The sequence below is a fragment of the Chiloscyllium plagiosum genome, chromosome 14, assembly GCF_004010195.1.
Source record: "Chiloscyllium plagiosum isolate BGI_BamShark_2017 chromosome 14, ASM401019v2, whole genome shotgun sequence".
In the NCBI taxonomy this organism is placed as follows: domain Eukaryota; kingdom Metazoa; phylum Chordata; class Chondrichthyes; order Orectolobiformes; family Hemiscylliidae; genus Chiloscyllium; species Chiloscyllium plagiosum.
In genome coordinates this window covers 27,130,376-27,150,023 of record NC_057723.1, presented here as the reverse complement: position 1 = coordinate 27,150,023, position 19,648 = coordinate 27,130,376, and the positions used below count along the sequence as shown (strand labels likewise).

The following is a 19,648-nucleotide window of genomic DNA, read 5'->3' as shown; positions in this document are numbered from 1 at the left end:
TCACATACGTGTGTCTATTAAGACATGCCTGATTCCACCATCTCCAGTGGCAGTGCATTCCAGGCACCCACCAACCTCTGGGTGAAATGTTTTCCCCACACGTCTCCCCTAAATTTTCCTCTTCTCACCATGAACTTGTGCCCTCCCATTGTTAACCTTTTCACCATGGGAAAAAGCCTCTGACTACCCACCCTTTGTCTCTCAATTTTGTAGATGTTTATCAGGTCACCTCTCAGTCTCAGTGAAAACAGTCAGAGTTTATCCAACCACTTATAGAACACACATTACAGCCCTCACCAACCTTTAGAACCAATCTGAAGCCTACTACTGCTGCAAGGAGGGTATTCAATGCCCCTACGACTCTGAGTAAAGAAACTAACTCTGACATATGTCCTATATCTATCACCCCTCAATTTAAACCAATGTTCCCTCGTGCTAGCCTTTACCATCTGAGGTAAAAGGCTCTCTGTCCACACTGTCTAACCCTCTGATTATCTTATATGTCTCAATTAAGTCACCTCTCAATCTTCTTTTCTCTAATGAAAATAGTCTCAATTCCATCAACCTTTCCTCATAAGACCTTCCCTCCATACCAGGCAACACCCTAGTAAATCTCCTCTGAACCCATTCCAAAGCTTCTACATCCTTCCTATAATGCGCTGACCAGAACTGTACGCAATATTTCAAGTGCGGCTGCACCAGAGTTTTGTACAGCTGCAACATGACCTCGTGGCTGCAAAACTCAATCCCTCTACCAATAAAAACTAACACTGCTTGCCTTCTTAACAACCCTATCAACCTGGGTAGCAACTTTCAGGGATCTATGTACATGGACATAGAGCTCTCTCTGCTCATCTACAGTGCCAAGAATCTTACCATTAGCCCAGTACTCTTCATTAGAGTTGCTCCTTCCACAAAGAAGATTGATGAGGGCAGAGCAGTAGATGTGATCTATATGATCTTCAGTAAGGCGTTCGACAAGGTTCCCCATGGGAGATTGGTTAGCAAGGTTAGATCTCACTGAATACAGGGAGAACTAGCCATTTGGATACAGAACTGTCTCAAAGGTAGATGACAGAGGGCGGTGGTGGAGGGTTGTTTTTCCAGACTGGAGGCCTGTGACCAGTGGGCTGCCACAAGGGTCCTCTACTTTTCATCATTTATATAAATGGTTTGGATGCAAGCATAAAGATGTATGGTTAGTAAGATTGCAGATGACACCACAATTGGAGATGTGGTGGACAGCAAAGACTCTTACCTCAGATTACAACGGGATCTTGATCAGATGGGCCAATGAGCTGAGAAGTGACTGATTGAGTTTAATTCAGATAAATGCGAGGTGCTGCATTTTGGAAAGAAAATCTTAGTAGGGCTTATACACTTAATGGTAAGGTCCTAGGGAGTGTTGCTGAACAAAGAGACCTTGGAGTGCAGGTTCATAGCTCCTTGAAAGTGGAGTCACAGATAGATAGGATAGTGAAGGTGGCGTTTGGTGGGCTTTCCTTTATTGGTCAGAGTATGGAGTACAGGAGTTGGGAGGTCATGTTGCAGCTGTATAGGACATTGGTGAGACCACTGTTGGAATATTGTGTGCAATTCTGGTCTCTCCCTCTCTAACCTGCAACATCCTTCAACACTATTCTAAACTCGACCAACCTTAGTGTCATCTGCAAATTTACTAACTACGCCCTCATCCAGGTCATATATAAAAATGACCAACAGCAAAACAGATCCTTGCAGCAGTAACTGAACTGCAGGATGAACATTTCCCATTAACCACCACTGACTTCTTTCAGCTAATCAATTTCTGATTCAAACCGCTAAATCACCCTTAATCCCATGCCTAAATATTTTGTGCAACAGCCTACCATGGGAAACCTTATCAAATGCCTTACTGAAATCCATATGCACCACATCAACCACTTTACCCTCATCCACCTGTTTGGACACCTTCTCAAAGAACTCAATAAGGTTTGTGAGGCACGACCTATCCTTCACAAAACTATGTTGACTTTTCATAATCAAATTATTCCTTTCTAGATGATTATAAATCCTACCTCTCATAACCTTTTCCAACACTTGACCCACAACTGAAGGAAGGCTCGCTGGTCTACAATTACCAGGGTTGTTTCTACTCCCCTTGAACAAGGGGATAACATTTGCTTTCCTCCAGTCTTCTGGCACTATTCCTGTAGACAAATGACAATATAGAGATCAAAGCCACAGGCTCTACAAACTCCTCCCTGGCTTCCCAGAGAATCAGAGGATAAGTCCTATCCAGCCCATGGGACTTAGCTATTTTCACAGTTTCAGAATGCTAACACCTCTCCTTGTGAACCTTAATCCCGTTTAGGAGAAAGTGAGGTCTGCAGATGCTGGAGATCAGAGTCGAGAGTGTGATGCTGGAAAAGCACAGCAGGTCAGGCAGCATCCGAGGAGCAGAGAATCGATGTTTCGGGCCGGAGCCCACCATCAGGTATGAGGCAGGGAGCCTCGGGGTGGAGAGATAAATGGGAGGGGGGGTGGGGCTGGGGAGAAGGTAGCTAAGAGTGCAATAGGTGGATGGAGGTGGGGGTAAAGGTGATAGGTCAGAGAGGAGGGTGGAGCGGATAGGTGGGAAGGAAGATTGACAGGTGGGACAGGTCATGAGTACGATGCTGAGCTGAAAGGTTGGAACTGGAGTAAGGTTGGGGGAGGGCAAATGAGGAAACTGGTGAAGTGGACATTGATGCCCTGGGTTTGAAGGGTCCCGAGACGAAAGATAAGCCATTCTTCCTCAAGGCGTCGGGTGATGGAGGCGGCCCAGGACCTGTATGTCCTCGGCAGAGTGGGAGGGGGAAATTGAAATGTTCAGCCAAAGGGTGGTGGGGTTGATTGGCGCAGGTGTCCTGGACCACCTCCGACATCAGTGTCCACTCAACGACCTCCGCGACTGCAGAGAAGACTACCGCCACAGGATACACCAGTTCCGCTGGATTCACGATCACAGACATGATACCTACCTTGAACGTCACTTCCGCCCCCGTAGTTGCTTCCGCGGCAGACACTTCCACCCCATTGGTAGGGCCCATCGGTGACGTCACTTCTGCCGCCACTGACATCAGCAGCCAAGTAATTAACAGTAATGTTGCCCTATCCGCAAGTGATGTCACCTCTGCCCCCATTAACTCTACCATCACCTCTCGCCCTCAACGCGCAGCGCTCCACTACCATTGCACCCCCTTTATCTACATTGCACCAGTAGATAAAGGGGGTGCAATGGTAGTTTGGCGCACTGACCTCTACACCGCTGAAGCCAGGCACCAACTCGAAGACACCTCCTCCTACCACCCCCTCAACCATGAACTCACCCGCCACCACCAAACCATTATCTCCCAGACCGTACACCACCTCATCATTTCAGGGAATCTCCCACCCACAGCTTCGAACCTCAAGTTTGGGAACTCCGCACCACCCAGTTCTACCTCCTACCCAAGATCCACAAGCCTGACTACCCTGGCCGACCCACTGTCTCATGCTGCTCCTGCCCCACCGAACTCATCTTCACCTACCTTGATACTGTTCTATCCCTCCTGGTCCAGGAACTCCCCACATATGTTCAGGACACCACCCAAGCCCTTCACTTCCTCCAAGACTTCAGTTTTCCCGGCCCCCAACACCTCATCTTCACCATGGACATCCAGTCCCTCTACACCTCCATCTGCCATGACCAGGGCCTCCAAGCCCTCAGTTTCTTCCTCTCCCGACGTCCCCACCAGTACCCTTCCACTTACACACATTCGTTTGGCTGAACTGGTCCACATCCTCAACAATTTCTCCTTCCAATCCTCCCACTTACACCAGATGAAAGGGGTAGCCATGGGCACCCACATGGGCCTCAACTATGCCTACCTCTTTGTCGGTTATGTAGAACAGTCCATCTTCCATAGTTACATCAGCACCACACTCCACCTCTTCCTCCGCTACATTGGTGACTGCATCGGCACCACCTCGTGCTCCCACGAGGTCGTCGAACAGTTCATCAATTTCACAAACACATTTCACCCCATCCTCAAATTCACTTGGACCATCTCTGACACCTCCCTCCTCTTCCTAGACATCTCCATGAGGACCGACTCAACACTGACATTTTTTTTTTTACAAACCCACCGACTCCCACAGCTACCTGGATTACACCTCCTCCCACCCTACCTCCTGCAAAAATATGATCCCATATTCCCAATTCCTCTGCCTCCGCCGCATCTGCTCCCAGGAGGACCAGTTCCACCATAGAACACACCAGATGACCTCCTTCTTTAAAGACCGAAATTTCTCCTCTCACGTGGTGGATGATGGCCTCCAATGCATCTCATCCATGTCCCACACCTCCGCCCTCAAACCCCAATCGTCGAAGTGCGACAAAGACAGAACCACACTCCGGTGCTCACCTTCCACCCCACCAACCTCCATATAAATCGCATCATCCGTCAACATTTCAGCCATCTACAAATGGAGCCAACCACCAGGGGTATATTTCCCTCCCCACCCCTATCGCTTTCCGCAAAGATCATTTCCTCCGCGACTACCTGGTCAGGTCCACGCCCCCAACAACCCACTGTCCCCTCCTGGCACCTTCCCCTACCACTGCAGGAATTGCAAAACCTGCGCTCACACCTCCCCCCTCACCTCCATCCAAGGCTCCAAAGGAGCCATCCATATCCATCAAAGTTTCATCTGCACTTCTACATATGTCATTTATTGTATCCGTTGCTCCCGGTGCACTCTCCTCTACATTGGGGAGACTGGACGCCTTCTCGCAAAGCGCTTTGGAGAACATCTCCGGGACACCCGCACCAATCAACCCCACCGCTCTGTGGCTGAACATTTCAATGCCCCTCCCACTCTGCCAAGGACAAGGTGGTCTTGGGTCTCCTCCAGCGCCATTCCCTCATCACCCAATGCCTGGAGGAAGAACGCCTTATCTTCCACCTCGAGATCCTTCAATCCCAGAGCATCAATGTGGACTTCACCAGTTTTGTCATTTCCCCTTCCCCCACCTTACTCCAGTTCCAACCTTCCAGCTCAGCACTGTCCTCATGACCTGTCGCACCTGTCAATCTTCCTTCCCACCTATCCGCTCCACCCTATCACATTTATCCCCACCCTCATCCACCTATTGCACTCTTAGCTACCTTCCCCTCAGCCCCAACCCCCTCCCATTTTTCTCTCCACCTCCCGCCCTCCCCCCACCCCCCCAAGGCTCCAAGCCTCATTCATGATTAAAGGCTCCAGCCCGAAACGTTGATTCTTCTGCTCCTCGGATGCTGCCTGACCTGCTTTGCTTTTCCAGCAACACACTCTCGACTCTTAATCCCATCTAGTCTAGTAGCCTGTATCTCAGTATTCTCCTCAACATCATCTTTTTCCTGTATGAATACCAACAAAAAAAAAATTAATTTAGCATTTCCCCTATCTCCTTGGACTTCACTCAACTTCCCACTACTGTCCTTGATTGGCTCTGACATACCTATAGAACGCTTCAGGGGTTTTCTTGATCCTATCTACCAATGACTTCTCATGTCCACTCCTATCTCTTCGTTCTCTCTTTAGATCTTTCCTGACTAGCTTGTAACTCTCAAGCGCCCTCACTGAACCTTCATGTCTCATCCTAACATAAGCCTCCTATTTCCTCTCCACGCATCTGAAACCCTCCAGACCACGCAACATCCTGGTTAACCTTCGCTGTATCCTCTCCAAAGCATCCAAGTCCTTCTAGTAGTGTCACCCACACTACTTACCTTCCCACATATATATTTTCATCAATCACGAACGTGGCTGATGTGTAATCACTTCCTTCGCACAAGTCTTTAACACATGTTGCAAGTAATTTTGGCCCCAGCACTGATCACTGTGTTACTCTGCTATTTACAGGTTGCCATTTGAAAAGGCACCCCCACCTCAACATTATTTCAACTCTCTCTCTTCTGCCTTGAAGAGTTATTACTGATGTGAAACATTACCTCTGTTTCTCTCTCCAAAGATGCCACCAGACTAGCTGAGTGGCTTCGAACCTCTGTCAATCAATCTTTTATCTATAGTAATACACTACCTCCACAACATAAGCTCTTAACTTATTAAATAGCTTAAGATGTGGTACCTTATCCACTAGCTCTGACCTCAAATCTTTCATACCAAGTGAGGGGTTAATATAAACCAATACAATAAACCATGGAATAGAGCAAAAATACAATAGCGCTGTATAAAAGAGCGTTTTTTTTATTTCTTTGCATAATGTTCATGCACACATACCTGAGCTGATGTTCCCTCAAATTAGACAGCACATCCATGCCATGGAGGTGAGAATATATAATTTCTAAATCCTGTTCAAGACAGAAAAGGCATTTTCAGTTCCAGTACAAATCATGTAACAACCTTATTACAAAACATTATTTCATCTTTCAGGAGTTCAGTCCCAACTGCAATAAATATGCAAAAGACATATTCAAGTACAAAACAGAATAGTTGCTTGGTGGTGCAAAACTGGAGTACTGCTGAAAAGGGACATGCTGCCAATTCTTTACACCTTGCGCTCATCAGGGCAGATGTGAGAATGCTACAATTGCAAAGGAGGCAAGAAACATTCTTTTAAACTGCAAGAGAAAAGAGCACTGATTGAATGCAAAGTCAGCTTGGACTGGTTGAGATTTTGTCATGAGGAATGCACTACACACTTCTTTATCGGGCATACGCTTAATTCAGAAGACACAATACCTGAACAAATCTTTATCTACTGCAGAGTATATGAAAATATCTGGCAAGCGTAAGTGAGCCTGAGTGGTAATCTTACTTTGGTCATTGGCACAATTCTAAATATACTTGGGAATGCTTAGTGAGTGCCATCTACTTATAGAATTGCACCAAACACTCAAATTATGTTCAGAGTTTGCAAGCACAATCTGGTGAAGTCTGGTCAGTACTCTGTCCATTCCGCAGAGCTGAAGAGACATGCAGTTTGATAAATGTCACTCATTAGGATGTACGGTCTAAGCAAAATGGCCAGAGGTGAAGCTATCCATTTCAAATCATCAAGCAGAAGCAACACAAATAGTATACACTACGTTATGCTAACCAAATGTCGTATTATAGCCTGTTATAGCCAAGTCCAGAGGGGCAAATACATTTCTCTTTTCACTCCTGAGATTGGGATAGGAGGGGATTGAATTTTGAAAAATGTGTGTTGTTTTCAAGTTAACATGTACTTAACCACATGTAAAGCTAGGAACAAACCAGACAGATCAAAACTTAATTAAAATTAAAGAGTTGGATTTATTGTAAACTTACTCAAATATGAAAAATTAAAATAAAAGAACCATCCTAAATTCCATGACATAGACAAATTAACATAAGATCAAACAGAGCAAGTTACAAGGTAGAGAGAAGTGGAATCGGAAAGGCAATGAAGTTTGTAAGTGAAGGAATTTTTCTTCCAATGTTGATCTTGGCATTTCCATGGAGTTTGCAGCCGAGCTGGTAGTTCTCCTAAAAAACATATTTTTTTAAACCGTAACAATCTCTTTCTCAGACTGGTTGTTCCACAAGATGTTTTGTTCATCTATAAAGTCTCTATCTCCATAGGTATTCTAATTTGTAAACAGAGCCAGTGTCCAAACCAAATCCAGAATTAGCTGATGCCACATTTCATACCTCCTTCTTGATGTTGTTGTGGTAGCTACAAGCTCTGTTACAGTCTAAAAAACCTGCCTTTTCTATACTTATCAGAAAATTGGCTGCTGTCATGTGACTAGCTACAAAATTGCAGCTATTGTCCTATGAGGCAGCTGAGTTCTCTCAAATGGAAAGGCAAATCAGGACAGGACTTATCCACTCAATTGTTGCTGAACAGAGATCTTGGAGTGTAGGTTCATAGTCCCTTGAAAGTGGAGTCACAGGTGGATAGGATAGTGAAGGCATTTAGTATGCTTCCCTTTAGTGGTCAGAGCATTGAGTATAGGAGTTGGAAAGTCATGTTCCGGCTGGAGAGGACATTGGTTAGGGCATTTTGTGCGCAATTCTGGTCTCCCTCCTATAGGAAGGATGTTGTGAAACTTGAAACTTGAAAGGGTTCTAAAAAGATTTACAAGGATGTTGCCAGGGTTGGAGGTTTTGAGCTACATGGAGAGGCTGAACAGGCTGGGGCTGTTTTCCTGGAGTGTCAGAGGCTGAGGGGTGACCTTATAAAGGTTTATAAAATTATGAGAGGCATTGATAGGTTAAGTAGACAAGGTCTTTTACCTGGGTTGGGGGAGTCCAGGACTAGACGGCATAGGTTTAGGGTTGGGGGGGGGGGAAAGATTTAAAAGGGACCTAAGGGCAATTTTTCCACGCATAGGGTGGTGCTTGTATGGAATGAGCTGCCAGAGGAAGTGGTGAAGGCTGGTACAATTATAACATTTAAAAGGCATCTGGATGGGTACATGAATAGGAAGAGTTTAAAAGGATATGGGCCAAATGTTAGCAAGTAGGACTAGATTAATTTAGAATATCTGGTCAGCATGGACGAGTTGGACCAAAAGGACTGTTTCCGTGCTGTACATTTCTATGACTGTTATCATGATAGTCAAAGGTGACTGAATGCCTTGAGAAATGCTATTGTATGTATTTCCTTTTGCTTTGGACACAATATTACACACTTCCCGGGCTGGTGTTGCTTGAATCCAGACTTCTAGTCCAGAAGCCAGAACACTACCATTGTGCGACAAGCATACTCTTGGTGCATTAATCAGCTTGCCTAAAACACACAACTGCTACCCCTGTTGTAAAATAGAATGTTAGAACATAGAACAATACAGGATAGGAACGTTGTGTGCTATCTGTGGCAGCTATTAAATACACATTACTTGGAACTTGGTGCCAGGGTGGAGCAGCTGATTGGCAGAGTCGTTACAGCTGAGATGAATGGATTTTATTTAATGTCTACTGTGGAACTCCATTTCTTTGTTCTTTCCATGACATCAGGCGCTCAGCTTTGTTTATCCTGTTGGTATGAGTATCGTTTGATCATATCACCTCAGCGCTCCTTCAAGGTCTTCAATTTTGGATTACTGTTTTCATCGACAACGCACACATCTGCAAAACTTCTATTCACAGATGTTGCCAGACCTGCTGAGTTTTTCCAGCAATTTCTATTTTTGTATCTAATTTCCAGCATCCGTGGTTCTTTCTGTTTTCTACAAAACTCATGATGTCGCATGAACTACTTTTGTCCATCTGATACTTAAAGTTCAGTTAATGTTGTCCTTCTGCAGTTATTATTCTAATAGTCACAAACAGTTTATCACCTTTTCAGACTTGCCACTGGCAACCTGTAGCATGGTGTAAAGTGATTGATTAGAATTAGCAAGCCAAGTAATCCAGCTTCTTGCAGTGAGAACGCCTTTCCTCAAGCTATACTTGTTTCTGTTTCTTTTGTTTGATGCACTCCACGGTATGTGCAAGATATCCTTTTGGCTTTGATCGTTCTGCATGCTTTTCTGCAAATATATCTTTCCTTTTCAAGGTATTTTGTTCTCATTTGTCCTGGAATGTGTCTTAACATAATACAAGCCCCTGCCTGGTCTCCAGTTAATACACTGTATATGGAGCTTCAGTAAAATGCCTGTGTCCTCTTACTTTTCCCTCTCAATAGATAAGCTTTCATAGTGGAACCTTTTATTGTCTAAGATAATTCTACCTCATCTTTTTGTTGTTTTAAACTCTCAGGATTCAGGCAAATGTGTTGATGCAGTCACATATTGATCAATAGATTTCTGCTTAGGTTAATTCCCGCCTCAGGCAACTGAATGTGCAAACCCCACACATTCTCCCCGTGTCTGCGTGGGTTTCCTCTGGGTGCTCCGGTTTCCTCCCACAGTCCAAAAATGTGCAGATTAGGTGAACTGGCCATGCTAAATTGCCTGTAGTGTTAGGTGAAGGGGTAAATGTAGGGGGAACGAGTCTGGGCGGGTTGCGCTTCGGTGGGTCAGCGTGGACTTGTTAGGCCGAAGGGCCTGTTTCCACACTGTAACTAATCTAATCTAAAAAAAACTCTAAAGGTGTCAGAGGAGATCTGCAGTGTTTTGCAGGTCTCTAAGCCATTAATATCTGAACAGATCCTGAAAGTCAACTAAAATGTTTTCATAAGTTTTTGATATCCCCCTGGTGAATATCATCTTGAAGTAGATCAAAGTATCAGACCAGCTCATCATATGCTGAGGAAAGACAAGAGAGAAGAGCTGCAACGGGGAGTAGACCCAGGAAGTTACAAACTCTACAGACTAGTTTACAGCATGATAGCAGTGACACAAAATCTGGAAAACAGAGATATGCATTGATACAAAGTATCTGAATAAAGCTTTGAAGAGATTTCACTACCTCATGCCAACAATTTAAGAAATGTTGCCATAACCTGCCGAGACAAAGGTCTTCACTGTCCTCGGTACATAGATAGTTAGCGGTAAGTGTTGCTCGATGAAAGCAATAGATTTCAAGTCACATTCCGAACTTTATTTGGGAGATTCAATTGGACACAAAATTGACTCGAAAGTGAAGTCACAGTGAGAGAGCGTGGTGAAGAAGGTACTTGTACACTTGCCTTCATTGGTCAGTACATTGAGTACAGGAGTTGAGGGGTCATGTTGCAGTTGAACAGGACTTTGGTTAGGCAACTTTAAGAATACTGCGGGCAACTTTAAGAATATGCATACAATTCTGTGACAGTGCAGAAACAATTTACAGGGATGTTGTCAGGATTGGAAGGTTTGAGCTACAGGGAAAGGCAGAATAGGCTAGGGCTTTTTTCCCTGGAGCATCAGAGGCTGACAGGGGTGACCTTATAAAAAGTTTATAAAATTATGAGGGGCATGAATAGGGTGAATAGCCAAGGTCTTTTTCCTAGGCTGGGGGAGTCCAAAACTGGAGGGCATAGGTTTAAGGTAAGATGGAAAAAAATTAAAATGACCCAAGGGGTAACTTCTTCCACAGAGGATGGTGCGTGTATGAAAAGAGCTGTCAGAGGAAGTGGTGGAGGTGGATACAATTACATTTAAAAGGTATCTGGATAGATAAGTGAATAGGAAAGATTTACAGAGATATGATCCATATGCTGGCAAATGGGACTTGATCTGGTCGGTGTGGACGATTTGGACCAAAGGATCTGTTTTCAAACTGTATGACTCTGACTCTAATTTTATAGTTACACAGCCATGTATTTGCAGTAGATGTCAGCAGCAGAACAAAAGATCAATCAGACATCACTCAAAGTTCAAATTGCTAACCTTACTGATCATGTGTCAAAAGCCAAGTGAAAGCAATATGTCAAAAATAAAGGAATCGTGTTTTGATGATGCAGTATTTTTGTTAAGTGCTTCTGGTAAGAAACCAGTAATTTAGTGAGACTTTGACGACCGAAGAATGATATTCGTGGCGGTCATGGAGCTATGATTATGCTAGCGTTATTCAGTTTGGAGATGTTAATGGGATGACATCATCATATTTACAGCATGCTTTGCTCTGTCTCCTAGCAGATTTTCCTGGATGGGTGAAAGACCAAGGAGATGGATAAAATGATGTCATGGCCACTGCAAGCATTATGCAGTGATCACAAAGCAATTTTGTACTGACATAAATGGAAGTCCACCCTAGTCAAGTTAAATTCCTTTCACAACTTCTGATACTCTGATGGCAAAAAAAAGACAGTTGTTTATTTTGTCTTGCAACAAGGGAAGTACCAGAACACACACATTCAGGCACTGGAGTATAGGTAATAAGTAATAATGCAGTGATTTTTATAGGATAGAAAGCATAATAATGGCTTTCTGTGTTCTAACAACAAGAAGATGTTTCCAAGTGGTGACTCCTTGGTCAAATATACAACAGATCCATCTAAAATAAGCTGCATTACAGTCTGCCAGCTGAAGTGCAGCATCCTGACAGCACACTATTCAAAATATCCAAGAAATTAGCTGTGTGGGCTGCATCAGGCCTGCTACAACCAACACACTGTCCCCAGCAGGATTCTAATCCTGGGGAAGAGTGAAATTTTCTATTGCCCTCAGCGTCACTGGTAAAAAAGTTGAGAAAATATGGCAAGAATTAAAAAACCCTATTCCTTGCGTCAAGAAAGAAAAAAAGTTCAGTTTTAACAGCAAGTTTGAATCTCGCTAATGAACTGCAAATCATTATTTTAATGTATTCGCATCTCATTAATCTCAAACTCTGAATTCTCTCCTCTTTTCCAGAAAAAAAACTAGCCAGTGCAGATTCTCAACACAGTTGCCTGATGGCAGCAGCTAGTCACTTGCTTCTACCAGACTTCAAACTCAAACTACCAATCTCTTCCTCGTTCGATGGACATCCTGCATTCCACCCTTTGCTCACATGAGCAGAATCACCAAACCAGTAGACATACAACACTTTCATGGCCGATTTCAAACCAACTAATACAACACTTCAGCCCTTCAGGATTTCACATTGGAGCACAGGGATATTTATGCCTTGCATGCTTACGTCTGATCACTTTGGCCATTGGGACATGCATGACACTGCAAAGGTTATGCGCTGTGAATATTCCAGCTACAGTACTGAAGACCACGAGATGCATCACTGCAGCTGTTTCCTGATACCAGATGGACTGAATCCAATTGTCTTAAGACTGGCTTCCGTCATTTTGGGGACCTCAGGAGAAGATGGAGATGGTTCATTCACTCAGTACTTCTGGCTAAAGCGGATTATAAGTGTTTCAGTCTTCTCTTCTGCGATTATATGCTGGGCTCCCCATCATATCCTAATCTTTGGCTCACTGCTCATTTTGTGGACAAAATAACTTTGGATATTTTCCTTGAAGTTGCTATATAAGTGTTGTTTGCCTTTCAACATACAAATACTTGGAGGGGAACAAAAATTTATATAACCTGACAAAATCACCTTATTCCTTTCTAACTAAAGTTATATGCTGCTAACTCTTGCTCTGGAACTAAATTGAGAGAAAAAAAAAATTGGACTCCACTGCCTGCAGTTGCTCTCACCCTGAAAATAGGTTAATACAGTTTAGCACAAAATACAGATTATCACAGTCTCTTTCTAGGCAACTTTTCCAGAAATAAAAAGTGGTATGTCAAAAAAGGAGTATTTAATGATCCAGCCAGTGACATTCATCAAAAGCAAAAAGAAAAGAGATGCTTGCAAATCATTCATTCATAGTGTATTCTGGAACTGGTGTTAAACACTAAACCTTTGCCACCATTTCGTATTGAATATTCAACCTGCTACTCCACGATCAGTTCCAAACTAAAGTACTATGTAAAAGTTAACATTCAATTAGCTTCTAAGTTTATACTATGGCAAACAAACAACAGGAAACTCTTGAACATTTAACATGCTTACTTAGACACGCATGCCCAAGACACCAAATGATTAGTGACTCTCAAATACTTTTGGACAGCTGTATCCAAACAATATTCTATTCATTCAGAAACATATTTCTAGAAGTAAAATAGAGTGTAGCTCAGGAACAAAATGCCAAATGCACTTAGTATGTGATGTATTCACATAACAAGTGGGTTTCCTGGTCATACTGTAACAAATATTGATGCAGTGTCAGATTATTAGACCATGACACTCCAGGTTCCCTTCTTTACAAAACTCAATTCAACTACCTCACTTACTAAGATCAGGCAAACCTCAAAGACACTGTATGACTGATTATGCACAGGGGAAACTGTACATGAGAGATCCTGTCCTGGCACAATAAATATCACCAAACACAAGTATCGTAACATGTTAGGTTCAACAGATTTGAGATACCAACTCCTTCATCAACTCCACTGCACAATATACCAGGCGACTGACTGTGTGGAGTTTGCACGTTCTCCCCATGTCTGCGTGGGTTTCCTCCGGGTGCTCCGGTTTCCTCCCACAGTCCAAAAATGTGCAGGTCAGGTAAATTGGCCATGCTAAATTGCCCGTAGTGTTAGGTAAGGGGTAAATGTAGGGGTATGGGTGGGTTACGCTTCGGCGGGTCGGTGTGGACTTGTTGGGCCGAAGGGCCTGTTTGCACACTGAAATGTAATCTAATCTAAAACCAGATCCTCAACTGCACAGGTTAATGCGAATGGTGTATAGTTAAAGCCAAATGCTTTTCAGAACTTACAAACCTAGAATTGATAATAATCTGGGAGCATATTTTGCCCTTTTAGTAGAAAAGTCAGTTATTTGCATGAAACAAAAAAATTCAAAACGTTCAAGCCACATCTTGCATTATTGTGCAAGTCCAGTACAAGGCTATGTTAAGTATTTATATTAAGCAAAAATGAAGGAAACCAGGAGAAACACTGAAGTTGGATAAATATTTGAAAACTGTTGTAGAGTCATACAGCATGGAAACAGACCCTTCAGTCGAACCAATCCATGCTGAACGTAATCCCAAGCTAAACTAGTTTCACCTGCCTGCTCTTGGTCTGTATCCCTCCAAATCTTTCCTAATCATGTATCTATCCAATTGTCTTTTATACATAATAATTGTACCCATATCCAGCACTTCCTCAGAATGTTCATTCCACACACAAATCACCCTGTGTAAAAGAATTATACCTCATGTCTTTAAATCCTTCTCCCCTCACTTTAAAAATGAACCCTCGAGTCTTGAAGTCGATAAAGTGTGATAGTCCCATTCCCATGCAATCCTGTGTTATAAGAAACTCGCACAATAGTAGCACCATTTAAACTAATGGGTCTAGGAATAGGACTATAGCCAATTCATGTTGAAGAAACTTGCATTTTAACAGGACAGACTGTACAATTAACACTATCTACACCCCTCATTATTTTATTAACTTCTATCAGGTCACCTCTCAACCTCCTAACTCCTAGCCTATCCAGCCTTTTATAACTCAAACCTTCCATTCCCAGCAACATCCTCGTAATTCTCTTCTGAGCCCTCTTCAGTTTAATATCCTTCCTACAACTGGGAAATCAGAGTTGGACACAGCATTCCAGAAGAGGCCTCACTATTGTCCTGCACAATCACAACATGACTATTTAACCAAAAACTTTAAAGAATTATGTACCTGCACCCTTAGGTTCCTCTGTTCTACAACACGACCCCAAGGCCCTCCCATTAATTGTTTAAGCCCTACCCTGGTTTGTTGTACCAAAATGCAATAATTCAGAGTTATCCAGATTGAACTCCATCTACTATTTTTCAGTCCATAGACCCATTTGATCAAGATCACTTTGTAATCTTAGGAAACCTCTTCACTGTCTACGCTAGCAATGTTGGTGTCGTCCACAAATCATGCCTTTTATATTCTCATCCAAATCTTTTATGTCAATAACAAACAAAAGAGGGGAAGTGAGGACTGCAGATGCTGGAGATTAGAGTTGTGAGTGTGGTGCTGGAAAAGCACAGCAGGTGACGGAGCATCCAAGGAGCAGGCGAATCGACGTTTTGGGCATAAACCCTTCATCAGGAATGAAGCTTGTGGGCCAGGAGGCTGAGAAATAGCAACATTTTATCTCTCAATGTCTTAATCAACATTAGTTTTTCTTTTAAGTTGATAGGGTTACTGAAGACTTATTTGCCACAAGATTACATATCCTCAAGTACCCTTAACTAATGTACTTCAAGGGAGCACAAGCAGGAGCACCTGCAGTCTGTGACACTGCTACTAGTTGTTCTTTTGCACACTTCGATGTTCAACAATGTTTCTCGACTCTATGCACAAAGAGCAAATGGACTCTTAAAACTAAAATGTAGTGCTATAATATTTTGACCATGATGCATTTAAGTCATTATGGATTTCAAAATTTATTAATTAAAATGTTTGAGGTCAGTTATTCTTTACTAAATACACCAAATGTTTCACTAACCTCACTGCCTCCCAATAAGGAGGACACTAGTGGCTAAGTAAAATTTCACTGACACTACAAAAGCATATTTCTTGGGAATCTGATGGTGTGGCACTTCGTACATAACATGAAGCAAATGCTGACTAGAAAGCTTTGCTCCATTTATTCAAACAACTATTTAGAGTTGGACCTTTAATGTTATTAAACGTTACAAGGCACTTCACAAGAGCATTATGAAGCAAAATTACATAACACATCACAAATGGTGATATTAGGGCTGATGGACAAATTCTGGTAGGAGCTAGGTTTTAAAGACAGTCATAAAGGAAGAAAGAGAGATGAAGAGGTAGAAAAGTTGAAGGAGGTAATTCGAGATTAAAGCCTTGACAGTTGAAGGTCCACCTGTTAATCTTGCAGCAATTAAAATCAAGATTGCCCAAGAAGCCAAAATTACAGCATAACTCTCAGAGGATTGCGCAGCTGTAGAAGATTATGGAAAAAGGGAGGGGTAAGACCATAAAAGGGATTTTGAAAACCTATATGATAATTTGTAAATCAAAGTATAGTTTAACTGGGAACCAATGCAACACAGCAACACAGGATGCTAAGTAAATAGAACTTGGTGAGAGTTAGGACACTGACAGTAGAGTTTTGGGTAATTCTAGCTTACAGAGAGACAAGTGTGGGATGCCTACCAAGAGTCCATTGAAATAATCTAGGAGGTAACAAAGTCATGAATGACAGTTTCAGCTGCAGATGAGGGGAGGCAAGGGTGGAGTTACCAAAGTGAAAATAAGCAGTCTCAAATGATGGCACATGTGTAGGTGGAACCTCATGACCCCATTTTAATTTCAGAGATGAAAATTAGAACTCTTTAATTTTTAATTTAAGAGAATAGTCAGTAGCTAAACCGAACCATTACAAAGCTATTTTTTTTAAATCAGATGAATAAGTTAAAATGATAAAATGTTTGAAGACATGACAAATTTATGAGCGGCACAGTGGTTAAGCACTGCTGCCTCACAGCGCCAGAGACCCGGGTTCAATTCCCACCTCGGGCGACTGACTGTGTGGAGTTTGCACATTCTCCCAGTGTCTGTGTGGGTTTCCTCTGGGTTCTCTGGTTTCCTCCCACAGTCCAAAAACGTGCAGGTTAGGTGAATTGGCCATGCTAAATTGCCCGTAGTGTTCGGGGCAGGGGTAAATGTAGAGGAATGGGTCTGGGTGGGTTGCGCTTCGGCGGATCGGTGTGGACTTGTTGGGCCGAAACTGTTTCCACACTGTAAGTAATCTAATTTAATCTAAAAAAAAATTGATGCTATTTCTTAAGAAACTGACAAACTGCATAGACTGGGGTAGCAAAATGCAGGGGATGCAGACAATGGAAATATGGAACTGGTTTAAGGAACAGATATTGAGTGTTCTTGATAGGTATGTCCCTGTCAGGCAGAGAGGAAATGATAAGGTAAGGGAACCGTGGTTTACTACAGAAATTGAATCTCTTGTTACGAAGAAGAAGGAGGCTTGTGTGTTAATAAGGCAAGATGGTTCAGATGAGGCGATGGAGAGTTACAGATCAGCTAGGAAGGATTTAAAGAGAGTGTTAAGAAGAGCAAAGAAGAGGACACGAGCAGTCTTTAGCAAATAGAATAAAGGAGAACCGTAAAGCTTTCTAAAGGTATGTGAGGAATAAAAGGATGATTAGGGTGGGAATAGAGCCAAAGACAGAAGTGGGAAGTTGAGTGTGGACCCTGTGGAGATCGGAGAGGTGCTAAACGAACATTTCTCATCAGTTTTCACTCAGGAAAAGGAGAATATTGTTGAGGAGAAGAACGATGTACGAGATATTAGACTAGAAAGGATCGAGGTTAGTTACGAACAGGTGTTATCAATTCTAGAAGGAGTGAAAGTAGACAAGTCCCCTGGGCCAGATGTGATTTATCAGAGGATTCTCTGGGAAGCTAGGGAGGAGATAGCAGAGCCTTTGGCTTTGATAGGAGTTGTCATTGTCTACAGGTTTGGTACCAGAGGATTGGAGGATTGCAAATGTTGTGCCCTTGTTCAAGAAGGGCAGTAGAGATGACCCAGATAATTATAGACCAGTTAACCTTACTTCTGTTGTAGCAAAGGTGTTGGAAAGGATAAGAGATAAGATTTATAATCATCTAGCAAGCAACAATTTGATATCAGATAGTCAACATGGATTCGGCAAGGGCAGGTCATGTCTCACAAACCTCATTGAGTTTTTTTGAGAAGGTAACCAAGCATGTAGATGAGGGTAGGGCAGTTGACGTGGTAAGCATGGACTTCAGTAAAGCCTTTGATAAGGTTCCACATGGTAGGCTGTTGGAGAAAATGCAAAGGCATGGGATTAAGGACGATTTAGCTGTTTGAATTAGAAACTGGCTTTCTGAAAGAAGGCAGCGAGTGTGGTTGATGGAAAATATTCAGCCTGGAGTCCGGTTACTAGTGGTATGCCACAAGGACCTGTTTTGGGACCATTGCTGTTTGTCATTTTTATAAATGACTTAGAAGCAGGCATAGGTGGATGGTTTAGTAAACTTGCAGATGACACTAAAGTTGGTGGAGTAGTGGACAGTGTGGAAGAATGTTACAGGTTGCAGGGGGACTTGGGTAAACTGCAGAATTGGGCTGAGAGGCGTCAAATGGAGTTCAATGCAGCTAAATGTGAGGTGATGCACTTTGGGAAGAATAACAGGAAGGCAGAATACTGGGTCAATGGAAAGATTCTTGGCAGTGTAGATGTGCAGAGGGATCTTGGAATCCATATACAGAAATCCCTAAAAGTTGCCACCCAGGTGGATAGTGCTGTTAAGGCAGCATACGGTGTGTTAGGTTTCATTCACAGAGGGATCAAGTCCTGGAGCTGCAATATCATGCTGCAACTATACAAATCGCTGGTGCGGTCACACTTGGAATATTGTATACAGTTCTGGTCCCCATATTTCGGGAAGGATGTGGAAGCATTGGAAAAGGTGCAGAGGAGATTTACCAGGATGTTGCATGGTCTGGAGGGAAGGTCTTATGAGGAAAGGCAGAGAGACTTGAACCTGTTCTCATTGGCGAGAAGGCAGCAAAGAGGGGATTTGATAGAGACATATAAGATGAGCATAGGATTAGATAGGAGAGACAGTGAAAGTCTTTTTCCTGGGATGATGATGTCAGCATGTACGAGGGGGCATTTAGGGGTGATAGATTTAAGATGTCAGAGGCAGGTTCTTTACACAGAGAGTGGTAACGGCGTGGTATAGCCTACCTGCTAATGTAGTCAACTCAGCCACATTAGGGAGATTTAAACAATCCTTATATAAGCACATGGATGATTTTGAGATAGTGTAGGGGGAGAGCTGAGAATAGTTCACAGGTTGGCGCAATATCGAGGGCCGAAGGGCCTGTTCTGCGCTGTATTGTTCTATGTTCTAACTGTTTAGGTGACTTTTCTAAACGGAAAGGGTTTCCTTTTGAAGAAGAATTAGAAAACAAACAATGCATTAATGAGATTTCGTTAAAATTGAACATTGAGCCACATCATAAAATCATATTAATAACGCCAACCAGTAACAATAACATGAAGGGAGACAGAAAGAAATTACCTAATGGTACATTAGAAAATAAAAAAATCTTTAAAATACTGAAATCATTTAATATCCATAACACTCATAAGAACCGTTCCCTTGAAAACAGGAACTATTGCTTGTCTAAAGAAAATGCATCAACTGTCAGATGTCATCCTGAAATAGAAAAATATTTACCCAAGTAAAACAGG

General features: G+C 42.8%; 1 protein-coding gene across 6 annotated transcripts in view; it reads right to left on the bottom strand.

The window, feature by feature from the left end:
• The window catches only part of LOC122556577 (rap guanine nucleotide exchange factor 6-like), a 375,201-nt gene that overhangs the window by 280,307 nt on the left and 75,246 nt on the right, over positions 1-19,648 (bottom strand). For all 6 annotated transcript variants that reach the window (XM_043703419.1, XM_043703411.1, XM_043703415.1 and 3 more), the window contains exon 2: positions 6,289-6,359. In XM_043703419.1, coding sequence (XP_043559354.1) covers positions 6,289-6,359 — 71 coding nt within the window. The remainder of the gene's footprint in view (positions 1-6,288; positions 6,360-19,648) is intronic.